The following is a 14124-nucleotide window of genomic DNA, read 5'->3' as shown; positions in this document are numbered from 1 at the left end:
GTGATGTAGATCCTTATGATGTATATTTTTATATATTTATTTAAATTTGTGTCTAGGTTTTAACATCATAAGAATATATATTTTCCTAAGAATGTAATGCTATTCAGATTAATTCAATGAAGAGCCATGAATAACCGCTGTTATTTTACAAATGTTTGTTTTTTGTTGTAACCTTTTGTCTTGAATAACGACGTTTCTTCCTACAGAGTTTAAGTGATGAATAGAAATAATAATGTAATGAGAAGCGTTATATCAAATGAACCGCTAAACAGCTACGACCGAAGCTAACGGCGGATCTGGGTATAATTCAAACCAAAAGCTACTTTAGCTAAAATCAGCTAACAGCTAATCCAAGTCAGAGTCAGTTTTACAATTTAAAAGTCAAGCATATGGATATGTAATCTGAATTAAGGAACCAGGAGCTCAAGCTAAGAGCCAAGCTAAAAGCTACGCAATTATTAAGCTCATAGCTACTCATACTGAGAATACTGTCCTAGAGCTAACAGCTACACAGACTGAGTTGCCAATGACTACTTCAGCTAAAGCCGAAGCTAACAGGTACTTCAGTTAAAAATCAAACTGCTCAGACTGAGAGCCAAGCTAAAAGATGCTTAAGCTAACAGAAAATGAGCAGCTAAACAAGCTGTAGTAGTCTAAAGGCCAAGCTAACTGCTAACTGCTAGAAACAGCTAGTAAGGTTGAGGGTCTAGCTATCAGCTACCTAAGCTTAGGGAAAACTAACAGTTCTGTCTGAGAAAACAGCTAACAGCTACACAAGCTAAGTAGCCATTGACTACTTAAGCTAAAGTGGAAGCTAACAAGAACTTTAGTTAAAAATCAAGCTGTTTAGATTGAGAGTCAAGACAAAAGATGCTTAAGCTAGCAGAAAATGACAGATAAACAAGCTAAGACTTAAGCTGCTGTAACAGACTAAGAGTGAAGCTAACTGCTCACAGCTAATAGCTAAGTGATCTAAAAACTAAGATAGGTGCACAAGCTATAAATAAAGCTGACAGCTAATTAGGCTAAATAAAAGCCAACAGAAATGAAACTAAAGCTTGGAATAAAGGATTCTCCTTTGATTGCACCATCTTACATTCTAAAGATTTACATCACTGTTGCCATTTCTCATGCTGAGGCGCTTCCCGTCTTGAGCTTTAGCTTCACCTTTTGAAGCAGATCTTACTCAGAGGTGCACTCTCTGAACCACTAAAACTGGCCACACCTTGAAAAAGCACCAGGCTCTGAAGCTGAGCGACGGTAACAGATTAACGCTGCAGTTTGTTTCCGGCGGGAAACAGGCGGCCGCCGTTTATTTGGTGCATAAGTCCCATTCCTGGCTTGGTCTGATGACTCCGCATGCCCAGCATGGCCGACACGATCAGGGCCTCATCAGGCCTCCGAGCCGCCAGGCGGCTTCACCTGCTAAACGTTACCAGAAGAAGGGATGTGTCGTCACTCGGGCTTCGATTTATTTTGATTTTGTTGTTTTTATCTTGTGACGCAAAACGAACTCGGTAACATTTTATTTGAAGGGGGGATAAGACCGACAGGACGCCGTCAGAAACATGGAGGAGTTTACAGATGAAGTGTCATTTGGTAAATAATGACACTTTTATGGACATTCAATGCAAGTTTTAATGAAACTTTACTTTTAAAGTGTCATTATTTACCAAGTATTGTAAAGTTCACACTTTTAATGGACTTTTGATGCATATTTTCATGCAACTTTGATTCAAAAGTGTCATAATTTACCAAATAAGGCAAAGTTAGCACTTTCAATGCAATGCAACTTTGCTCTAAAATATAATTATTTACAGGATATTATAAAGTTGACGCTTTTAATGGCCTTTAATGCAACTTTGATTCAAAAGTGTCATAATTTACCAAATAAGGCAAAGTTAACACTTTCAATGCAATGCAACTTTGCTATAAAATAACATTATTTACAGGATATTGCAAAGTTGACACTTTTAATGGACTTTTAATTAAAGTTTTAACACAACTTTCTTTTACAATTATCTTTATTTGCCAAGTATTGTAAAGTTAACACTTTTCATTCAGGTTTTAATGCAACTTTGCATTAAAAATGTCTTTATTTACCGAATAAAAACTTCATAAAAGCAGTAAACTTTTCTAAATACTCCTCCATGTTTCAGACGTCGTCATGGCAGCCTTGTGCTCTCCTCCTAATAAAGCGTTGCCACTTTGCATAACTATTTACCAACATGAGGTCTCATCTTTCAACAGGAAAAACAAACAGATTTTGTTCTTTTTTACTTTCCGTTACTGAATGTGAAGCGGCGATCTCCTGCTAACCTCCTGAAGTGAAAGTCCTGCTGACACAGCCGAGTCATGTGACCTGATGAGAGGCGATGCTCCGCAGGCCCAGCGCTGGCCGCCATCGCTCTGTGCTGCTCTTTGTTTAATGTTTAATTATTATTATTATTATTATTATTCTATGTTTTCCTTCCTTATGACGCCCCTCCATCCATGAAGGCATGTTGAAATTCACACCACACTGCCCGACCCCAAACTGTCCACCACATATTCTTTAACCAACATCCATCTTAGAGCGCTTCTTTTTCGTTTATTTTTATTTATTTTTTAGGAAGGAGCATCTTTGCTAATCTCATCATATAGTTGGTTATTTAAACTGCTTCATATAAGGTTTAATTTAGTTAATAACATGGGTTTGCTGCTGCATTAGGGACCCATTCCACCCAGTCATGCTCCATCACATTCCCTTGTGTGTGGGGTGAATTTCCATTATACCGCTTTACGGTATAATGACTTTAAATGGGCTTCAGTTACTGACTTTTGTCGCTATTGTTTTCCCTTCGATATGCATCCAAAACTGTAGCTTCTCACTTTTTTATACCTGCCTGGCTTTGGATGTGGATGTTTGCTTTGCTAGACGTTTTTAAATAAATATTCGCCACATTTTAATTTATTTTTTTATCAATTTTTATTTTTTTAGTTCCCTTGGCTTTTGCTTAAGGATCTTGTATAAAGTAATAATCAGGTGGATGGAAATTTATTTTATTTTTCTTTTCTCCCCCCTATGCAGCCCTCTTCCTCTGTAGAGACTCAGGATGTAAGAATACATTAATATGAGTTTATTTATTTGGTTTTGTTTATTTCTGCACACAAACCATGCAGTCATTGTGAGAGTAGCTGTGGGGCTCTGATGGTGTGAGGGAGGGAGGGCGCCAAAATGGTTGCAGAAGTTATTTCTGAAATAACTTCTCCACTTTTTGTTTTGAAAAGTAAGTGAAAGTATTCGCTAGAGCTTCGATCGTGACGTTGTGACGGTGCATTAGGGGCATTGTGGGTAGAAAAGGAGAAAGGAGGAGTACATTTCTGCCAAAAAACTCTGAAATCTTTACATTAGTCTCAGAAATTTTCTAGAAAAAAGTAGAAATTTTGGAGTTTCAAAACTTGAAAATTTGCTACAAAAACAATCAGACTCCCCTGAGATTGTTTTCAGAAATTTTACAGAAAGAATTTGGACATTTTGGAGTTTTGAAAGTTCAAAGTTTGCTAGAAAAAAAAAACTCAGAAATTGTGAGATTTTCAGAAAACGTTTAGAAAAAAGTGGATATTTTCAGAGTTTTAAAAGTTAAAAAGTTTTGACTTTTCAAACTCAGAAATTTCCATGTTTCTTTCTAAAACATTTCTGAGTTTTTTCCTGGCAAATGTTTGACTTGTTAAACTCAAAAATGTAAATTTTTTCCTACTCAAAAATGTCCTGGTTTTTTCTAGAGTTTCCGAGCTCAATCGTAAAATTTTGTAGTTTTTTTCTGGAAATTTTTTGAGGTTAATCTAAAAATTTCTAGGAAATTTTCGACTTTTCTAACTCAGAAATTTCCTTGTTGTTTTCTAGAAAGTTTCTGCGTTTTTTGGCAAAAGTTTTCTGGTTTTTGTATCAATGATGGCCCTGATACGCTGTCGTTTAACGTCGTACTGCACTGAATGTGCAAAGTTTGCACACAACTCTGAAGATGATTTGTTTTTGTGATGTAAAGAAATGAGACGATGTTGAGTCTGGAAATGTTCCTCCGAAATGAGGATAAATATCAATTAATGAGTTAAAATAAAATTGATTGATCTTATTGATCAACTGACAATTAATTGATGAGAGGCCATTTTCTTAACAACTTTTATTTTCTTGTCTGAAAAGTGCCGACTGTCTTTCCATGACATGACTGAGTAAATATAATATGCTGAATAAAAAACAAACAAACTAATTTTAACATTATTTTGTATCGACTGTGTTAAATACTGAATTAATAAACAGAATATTGTGGCTTTCTCACATTTTTAAACAAACATATTTATAAAATATGAACACTATATGCCAGTGACGCCCCACGCTGACTAACTGCATCATAACACCTAAAATAAATGTATTAATGTTGGGCTGCCTACTGGCTGAAAGAAAATGTTTGTTTTTGCCAAAGCAACTCAAATCTATTTTTTTTCTAAATTACAAATTGCACAGAACTTTATTGTAGCCGATCTCGTTTACTAAACAGTATCGCCCTTCAGTAGGAGGAACAAAAACAATGAGTTAAGGGACGGATATTTTTACTTCACGTTGTAAATATTGAGATGTTGTGTTATTGTGGGGGCAATTTCTAGTTAGGTGGTCCATGAGTGTTTGTTAGTTTGGGAAAGTTTGAAGTTTGATCTGAAGAACAACTAGTCCAAATCTGGATAACTTAACAAAACTGGATTCAGATCCAATTTAGATGTTGTGTTAAGTGCTTAAAAATCTCATATGGTTTAGTTAAAGTAAATCTCCCAACTGGAGTCAATCTGACAGATTTTCAGCGTTGTTGCCAACTCAAGATGCCCTTTAAAGGCAAAGAACTTCAATCAAGTATTAGTAGCATCAAAAATATCTTGATAATTTCTTTAAATCACAAAAACCCAGGAGTGCAAACTTTTCACATCCATCGTACCTCAATAGGTCATGTTTAGCATTTTTTGTCAACCCATTTCAAGGCTACGATCCGTTGGGTGTTTTCAGGCAGCAGCCATTCATTTAGATGCTCTAAGTAAATATAAATATCACAATCACTGACATCTTTTCTAGTCATCACTCATCCCAGTGCATTTCCGAGGATGTTTGAGCACATTTGTGGAGGACTACTCCACCATCCTGTGCAGTAAGACCTAGAACAGACACACATCTAATGACAAGCTTTATCCCTTTCTGTCTTCCTCCCTCCTTTCATTTTCTTTTTACTTTTTTAAATGCTCTAGTGTTTGTCCTACAAGATCCTTTCTAAAAAAACGTAGACACTAAGGTGGGGTGTCGGGTGCTGGGTGTAGAGCGACTGGGTGAGACTGAGCGGCACAGTCGTCACCCCGGCCGTAGCGCACGAATAATGTTTCTACATATATTCATTTTAGGATAGGAAAAGTGGTAGAGCAGAGCCCGACCCCAAAAAGAAAGCCTCTTTTAGGTCCATCAGTACCACCCTGGCTTCCAGCATCAAGAGACGTAGGTCCTCCAAAGACACGGTAAGGAGACGAAGGATCAACGACCTCCACTCCACGTTTCTCTCCTCCTTTTCTGTCTCTGGTTTCACCTCCTTCTCTCCTCCGCTGTCCTCTCTGCATACATCCCCCCACATCCGAACGAGTCCCATGTCCAGCCCACTCATTTCCACGCGACTCTGCACAGCCAAGTGTCTGTCCCTTTTGCCATCGATCAGCCATCACCATGTAGGGTTTACCGCTCCGTTAGCGTCGACCAGCGAAGGATCCTAGGTCAGGGTGGCCGAGGTTAGCAGCTGAGAGGAGAAAACGGAAACGCTTTATTTTGAAGGGCTGTGTGTGAGACTGACGTAAGACTGTCGTAAACATAAAGGAGTTTTCAGGAGTGTCTTACTGTTGTCGTTAATGTCAGTCCGTAAATAATGACACTTTTAATAAAACGTTGACTTGGTTTAAAATGTCTGTTATGACGACTTGACATTAAAAAAGAAAAATGTATTTGTAATGACAATTTGACATAAAGTCAAGTTGAATAAATAGGCAAAGTTCATAAGTGCTTTGTGGACATTTTGCTGGAATATTGTAGGATTAATTAAATTAAAATTAAGCCATAAAGCTGTATAACCTTTTAGAGTTTGATAATCAATACTTGCTATAACATTTTTATGACAACTTGACATTAACCAAGACGGAAAATAACTTTTGACAACTTGATATCCAAAACAATAAATGTTTTTGTTAACTTGACATTAACCACGACATCATAATCTAATGTTTAAAGTTTGATAGTCAGTACATATTTATAACAGTTTATAATTTCTTGGTTAATGTCAAGTTGTCATAACAAAGACAAAGTTGTTTTTACTATGATAACTGGACATTGATAAGACATCGTAATCTGTAATAAATGTGTTATAACACATATGAACTATCCATATTAATTCAAAAAGACGAACAATAAATGACAGTGATGTAATATTAAGACATAAAGCTGCATAACTTTTTAAAGTTTGATAGTCAACACTTGTTATAACGTATTTATGATGGATAATAATATCTTTGTTAATGTCTGGTTGTCAAAAATACATTTTTGTCTTGGTTAATATCAAGTAGTCACAACAAAGACAACTTGACTATATCCAAAACAATAAATGTCTTTGTTATATACTTGACATTAATCATGTCTTCATAATCTGTAATAAATATGTTATAACACTTATGAACTTTGCAAATTAATTCAAAAAGACTAACAATAAATTATAGAGTAATGTAATATTCACACACAAAGCTACATAACGTTTTAAAGTCTGACAATCAATACCTGTTATAACATATTTATAATTTCTTGTCTAATGTCTAGTTGTCAAGAAAACATCTTAAACAATGTCAACTTTTCATTAAAAGTGTTATTATTTACCGAATCACACTTAACGACAACAGTCATAAACACTCTTGAAGACTCCTCCATGTTTACCACAGTCTGCCGTCTGTTTTATTCACACCCCTTCAAAATAAAGCGTCTCCTTAAAGCCTCCCGATAATCCGGGGTCTCTAGGGACACTTGGGGTCTTCAAGAGGACGGGGGCGACAAAAGCCAGCAAGCCGTGTTTTGTCTTGAGCTGCTCTTCCCTCCTAACCTGGTTTCGGTGTGGGTTATGGCAGTGGTTTTCCTGGTGGTGGCGCTGCAGTGTGTGATCCTGTCTGTTCATATGATTGTGTGGAGTCATTTTGACTGCTTGATCCTGTGTGTATCCACAGTTCCTTTGCAACCAACCCTGCACTTTCCTCAGTTTGGGTTTTGATCATGTTTTGTCGAGCATGCGCTGGTGTTCCGTAACTTTGGTTTCATGTTGTTTTTGTTGTTTTGTTTTCTTTCCAAATTCATAATCAAGGCAGTAGTGATGGCCAGTCCTCCTGAGAAGAAACCCACCGTGTTGACTGACTTAACAACATGTCTATTTTCAGGATTACACTCATGGATTTTTATTGATAATCTTTTGATTTCTCATGTTTTCTTTGTCACAGTTCTTTATTTTCCTTGTGGTCTGAACTGTGCATGTCTCTTTCAGGTTGTATTTTCAGGTGAAGGCGACTGTCTTCGTTTCTGTTTGAATTCTTCTTCTTTTGTAATCATGCAACAGATTTTGAGGACTGTCAGACTCTATCACAGGACAAGCATAATTATTTTTTTTTTAATATTTTCAACGACTGCAGCTGTCTTTGAAATGTGAATGTCACTCAGTCACTATATTTTGTTCACAAAGTAGATATAGCTAGCAGGGCTAGCTTCACTTAACATTTGTTAGCCTTAGCATAGCATCTTTTTCTCAGTGGGAACAAATGTTGTAGCTAGCGCTCCAGAATTAGCTAACAGGAGGACGACTTTACAGGTCCGGATGATTGTTGTGCTTCTGCATTAGATTAATTGCTCAGAAACATTAGCGTAAACATGCTAACGTAACCTCTGGATTGCTAAAGATAGTTTTGGTTACTTTACCTTTTTTAAACTAATCTCAACAACTCTGTACTACGATCATGATAAAAAGAAGGATCGTTGAGCTTTAATGTCCATTATTGCTTAAGGTTTAGCATGCTAGCATTAGCATTAACATGCTAACAGTACACTTCTTAACAAATGCCATGTACAGCGTCTCTACAACACATTTTCTGTGCCATAAAACACATTTTTTATCGTTATATCTCCTTTATTCCCAGATCTTCTGAGGCATTGGGTAAATTCTGGTCATGTATTTTTATTTATAAACAAATGATCCCTTGCAGAGCAAATATGTTAAAAAATGTGGGAAATTTAATCAATGAGGTAGTGTCATAGTAGTTCTTTATTTTCAAAGACTGGGTGTACAACCACAGTGAATTAAGCTGAATTGAGGTAAATTGTTTTGTACTTTTTAATCGAAGAGTACATTTGATGTTTACTGTATTTAAATGTTAGTTTGTCTGTTTTAGGTTGAAAATGCAGTCAGAGAGGGAACAGCAGGGTCATCCTACACTTAATAAAAGGATGTAGCTGTTACTCATTGTTCCTAAAACTTAAAATTTTACCTATCTAAACTTATTAGTGCTGCTAATTGTTTTCTGGTTGGTTGTAGGTCAAGAAGAGGGACGGATTTTCCTCCTTTGGGTTTTTGTTCCTGAGTAAAAATAAAACACCTGTTTGGTTGTTGGTTGTTTTAAATTTCCACCAGATTGACCTCGATTCCCCACGTTAGTAGAACATCCCACTGAGTGCCAGAATAATTACTTAAACATGCACCAGCTGAAGCCACATGTCAAGCTTTATCTGATTAAAGGTGCAGCGCAGCAAGTGGGTTTGTTTGGACATGTTGGAGCTTCAAAATGTTTGTCGGAGTCTGATTATCGTAAACCAGTTATGAAAAAAAACCTATTTACTACTTATCAAAACAAGGTACTTAACTGAAACTGCTCCTATCATAGCAGACATTGATAACATATTAAATCCTCCAATAAGTTTGTGTCGCTCATTAGCGTTAGCATGCTAACACTGCAGTTACTTGGCTCAGGATTCACTGCATAACAGTAATAATAATTGTCACAGAGCTAATTTTTTGTGGAGTTAGTTTACTGGATCAAATGTCTTGTGATCTGTCTTTTGAAATAAAGTTGGACATTAGCATTAGCATAATAGTGTTAGCGCTAACATGGAGTACTGCATTGCTCTTCTTGATAACTGATTCACTTCACAACCTTTACAGTATTTTTACCTTAATATGAAACAGTTTCTACTGCGTTATATAGAAGATGAAAATATACAGCTAGAAATTATAATTTGCTTGCTAACATTGGCGTTAGCATATAACAATGGAAGCAGTCCACAATATTCATTTAGTACATTAACGGATAAACAAGATTAATAACGATGGCTAATCTTTAGTTAACAGTAATGTTAACATGTTACTAAACATTTTAACATTAACATGTTGACATGTTGAATGATTGGTTAAAAATGACTACAGATACACTTTACATGACATTAATGTTAGCCTGCGAATGCTAACTCTAATAATTGATGCATTTTAAAGAAAATTTCTGCACCATGAAAAAAATTCTAGTGCACTGTATGATAGGTGTAAAATATAGTTGAACATTTGTGGTACAACACTAACGTCAATATCAAAATGCTAACGTTGTGTTTTGTACATTTATTGCAGCATATGCCAAAAAGATGCTACATTAATTTTCTTTTTAACTCATATATGTGACAATTTTGTGGTGCAATATTTTGGCGATAAAAGAAATTACAATTTAAGTTTTGCATTAGCATGCTAGCATTAGCATTACAACACCAGCATCAAGCTAGGTTATCTTAGATAGCACAATATTACACCTGACACCATCTTTACAGTGTATTTAGCATGTGGAGCATTTTTAGTACCCAATATTGAATTAAAAATAAAATGATTGTTGAATATTAACATTAGCATGCCAACATTTGCTGATTACATGCTAACATTATCCTTTGTTGGCTAAGTCAGCATCACTTACACATCTTAATATTGTATACAGTGCCTCTGTAAAATACATTTACTGTACAAGAAAACACATTTCTAGTCAACTACATGGTAGAACAACTACAACTAAACTTTAGCATTAGCCTGTTAGCACTAGCATTGATGATATTTGATTAAACACAACTACAATACACTTAATTGTTGATTCAGGGCACAACTTATGTAGCATCTACATTTAGTGTGCCAAGTAATAATAAAATAATTGTGCTGTATATACACGTTTGGTAATGCTAATGTTAGCATGATAATGCTAATTTAGCTCTCTGTTTGCTCAGACAGTACTACATTATGCTGCACATAAACTCATGAATTAAACGTTTTCTCTATTAGCATATTTAATGTTCAACGTAACAAATATTTAGTGGATTATATAGCAGATAACAATAAAAACAGTTTGTTTTTGCTAATATTAGCATTGACATGCTAACACTATATCCTGTTTGATAGACTGCATTTCTTTATGATCTGTCCAGATCAATAAAATGAACATTTTACTATACCAGCAGATGTTTTTAATAAGCTGTTGAAAAGTTACTGTAATAAAAATAATAATAATTTTTATTACAAAATGGACGACTCGCTGTGCAGCACACTATATAGTGAATGAGTGGCCAATTCACCCAAAGCGTTTGCTTGAAGCAATGAGAGTTTCAGGTTTTTTGCATTTCTTTTACAGTTGAGCTCAAAATCGTTTCTTTGTGAGTTTGAGGAATTGAACGGAAAAAGTTTGAAGTGACAAAACGTTGACCCTGAGGTCACCTGCAGCTGCCTAACGTTGACCCTGAGGTCACCTGAAGCTGCTTAACGTTGACCCTGAGGTCACCTGAAGCTGCTTAACGTTGACCCTGAGGTCACCTGCAGCTGCCTAACGTTGACCCTGAGGTCACCTGAAGCTGCTTAACGTTGACCCTGAGGTCACCTGAATCTGCTTAACGTTGACCCTGAGGTCACCTGAAGCTGCCTAACGTTGACCCTGAGGTCACCTGCAGCTGCCTAACGTTGACCCTGAGGTCACCTGAAGCTGCTTAACGTTGACCCTGAGGTCACCTGAAGCTGCCTAACGTTGACCCTGAGGTCACCTGCAGCTGCCTAACGTTGACCCTGAGGTCACCTGAAGCTGCTTAACGTTGACCCTGAGGTCACCTGAAGCTGCCTAACGTTGACCCTGAGGTCACCTGAAGCTGCCTAACGTTGACCCTGAGGTCACCTGAAGCTGCTTAACGTTGACCCTGAAGTCACCTGAATCTGCTTAACGTTGACCCTGAGGTCACCTGAAGCTGCCTAACGTTGACCCTGAGGTCACCTGCAGCTGCCTAACGTTGACCCTGAGGTCACCTGAAGCTGCTTAACGTTGACCCTGAGGTCACCTGAAGCTGCCTAACGTTGACCCTGAGGTCACCTGAAGCTGCCTAACGTTGACCCTGAAGTCACCTGAATCTGCTTAACGTTGACCCTGAGGTCACCTGAAGCTGCCTAACGTTGACCCTGAGGTCACCTGAAGCTGCCTAACGTTGACCCTGAGGTCACCTGAAGCTGCCTAACGTTGACCCTGAGGTCACCTGAATCTGCTTAACGTTGACCCTGAGGTCACCTGAAGCTGCCTAACGTTGACCCTGAGGTCACCTGAATCTGCTTAACGTTGACCCTGAGGTCACCTGAATCTGCTTAACGTTGACCCTGAGGTCACCTGAAGGTGCTTCACCTCAACATTACTACTTATCTGAACATCTGCGGAGAGAAAGAAAATAACCTGGAAACGTTTGACTCTTGTATTTTGGGGTATTTATCAAGGCACATGTATCGTATATCAGCTACGTTCTTAAAAATGGCTAAAATAGATTTAGGCTATTTTTAAAATCTGTTTTTCTGCTGCCAAAGTTTCCTCCAAAGTTTTATTTCTATACGGTTGTTAATTTGTGTAGTTTAAGGTTGGAAAGTTGGCTCTGGAGCCCCGATTGGGGGGACAAAATGAGAAATTTAATCAAGATATGGTTATTTTAAATCTAAATACCAACCATCTCCAGTCTTTGACCATTATTTTAATTTTATATCAATGTTCTTCTTTTTTATATTAATGGATATCAATGGACTTGAGTGTCAGTGTCCCTCACCCACATGCCACACCGCTCCTCTCTTCCTCTGCAAGCATGCCGACTCCTTTACCTGTCCTAGCTGTAGTTACCGTAGCAACAGTGTGTAGACTGTCCTCTGGAATAAGCAGCTTTATAAGCCTTACCTGTGCTTGTGATGTCAGTAGAATGTCTTACTTTGACTGGTCCACTTGACGCCGTTAAAAACGCCCTGGAGGGAATGGAAGGTATACGGAGAGCAAACGGGGCTGTAAGCTGTCTGACGACGAGGAACATCCAAAACTGATTTCTGGAGGTTAAAAAATGATCAGTACTGTGCAAAAGTCTTCAGTCGACTCGTTAGATGTTATTGTGACCTTTTAAAGTCGGATTTCAGGTTTTCTTTGGCTTTTGGCAGCTTTTTCATGAGAAAGTTTTCATTTTTGTTTAAGGTGCGTCCTCTGATGTACAAGTTTTGAGGTTCTTTTGTTACAAAAAGCCAACAAAGATATAATCTGTTACAATTGTTAGAGGAAATTTAAAAAAAAAAAAAAAAAAACATTTTATGGACACTTGGCTTACAGTACACTGCAAAAACAAAATGTTACCAAATATTTTTGGTTTAGTTTTTAGTGCAAATATTTTAATACACTTGAAATTAGACAAAACTAGTGTACAGGTAACTTTTAAACCAATAAATCCTTAATATTGATTAAAAAGTTATATTTACGCATTTTAATTTGATCAGGACTTGTTTTATTTGGTTCAATATTTATTATATTAATTATTTCTGATGGTTCAAATGTTTTTTTTAATCAAGTTAATACATTTGGGGAATTTTATTTCTTTTTTGTTAAATTATTGTTTTATTTTCAGACGACACTGCAAAAACACTAAATCTTGCCAAGTAATTTAGTTTAGTTTCTAGTGCAAATATTACAGTAAATTTGAATAAGACAATATTAATTAAAAGTTCTAGTTACACTGGCAAATTATTTTTATTTATAAGAAAACATTTTTCCCACATTATACGTGGAAAAAATCTGCTGGTGGAATTAATATTTTTAATTCATATTTGGAATTATTGGTATATATTTTGCTGAGAAGTTGCTTTTAAGTTAGTTTTCTTACTTCAAATGAACAAAAATGTTTGAAACTAGAAAAAAATAGTTGGTCAGATTTTCTGTTTTTGCAGTGTATAACAATAGCTGAATCTTTTATTGAAAATAAGCATCAAAATGCTTCAGAAATTCATATATTCCTACTAAAACCAAACAGTTTAAACAAATATCCAGATATTTACGGACCTAAACTATTTCAGTGAATCAAAATTAAAAATTTCCGGCGTTTCGATTGAAAAAGCTGCCAAATTCAGATAAAAACAAACCAACAAATCATCCAAGTTCTCCAAAAAAAGCCTGAAAACTTTCCACCAACAGAAGTTTTGCACAGCACTCAGTCTGGATGTTGCTCCTTCTGTTAGCATGTTAGCATCATAAGCTCAGGCGCTCCAGTGTTTCGGCTCTGTTAGCTCAAGGTAAGAGGCAGCTAAGCAACGTAATCAGCTTGAATAGGAACGTTAGCGATGAGACGGGCACACCTTCCCTCACTCACTGCTCCAGTTTCATAAAAATACTTTTCCTGAACAACGAATGTGACGATTGGGATTGCAGTTGACTTCATGTTTGGCGGACATGTTTCTCCACACGTTGTTTTGCTCCAAAATGAGACAAAATTCAGCAGAAAACAGTTTTGCTACACTCTTGACGACGGGATCTTGTTTCCCCTCTCAGCTCTTTGTGATGCCGCAAAATAAGAGCGGCGAAGGAAGGAAGGACGAGACGCGACAGAGAGTCTGACGCAGCGGCAGCTTGAAATCTGTCAGCAATTAAACTTCTCCTCCTCAACCTGAGTGAAGTTTGGCCACTTCTTCAAATCCAACAAACGTTTGTGCTGCAAGGATTAGTTTGTGCCGCTACGGTTTTAAAGATATTAAT

At 36.8% G+C, this 14124-nt stretch overlaps 1 protein-coding gene and 1 long non-coding RNA gene across 12 annotated transcripts in view; one reads left to right on the top strand and one right to left on the bottom strand.

Moving 5' to 3' along the window:
• Positions 1-14124, top strand: part of grin1a (glutamate receptor, ionotropic, N-methyl D-aspartate 1a) — a 52961-nt gene that overhangs the window by 34663 nt on the left and 4174 nt on the right. For 4 of the 11 annotated variants that reach the window (XM_028025014.1, XM_028025008.1, XM_028025007.1 and 1 more), the window contains 2 exons: positions 3071-3097; positions 5422-5532. The exons of 3 other annotated variants lie outside the window; for them this stretch is intronic. In XM_028025014.1, the coding sequence (XP_027880815.1) occupies positions 3071-3097; positions 5422-5532 (138 nt within the window). The remainder of the gene's footprint in view (positions 1-3070; positions 3098-5421; positions 5533-14124) is intronic. 4 more of the 11 variants (XM_028025016.1, XM_028025015.1, XM_028025010.1 and 1 more) reach the window with 2 other exon arrangements.
• Positions 5588-12732, bottom strand: LOC114149288 (uncharacterized). Its single transcript, XR_003596480.1, has 2 exons — positions 11746-12732; positions 5588-11681 (listed from the first exon to the last, which is right to left on the bottom strand). It is a non-coding gene; the product is annotated as an uncharacterized LOC114149288 (long non-coding RNA).

This window comes from Xiphophorus couchianus, chromosome 8, assembly GCF_001444195.1.
Source record: "Xiphophorus couchianus chromosome 8, X_couchianus-1.0, whole genome shotgun sequence".
NCBI lineage: Eukaryota > Metazoa > Chordata > Actinopteri > Cyprinodontiformes > Poeciliidae > Xiphophorus > Xiphophorus couchianus.
Note: the sequence above shows the minus strand (reverse complement) of the source record. Positions and strands in the feature narration are given on the sequence as shown.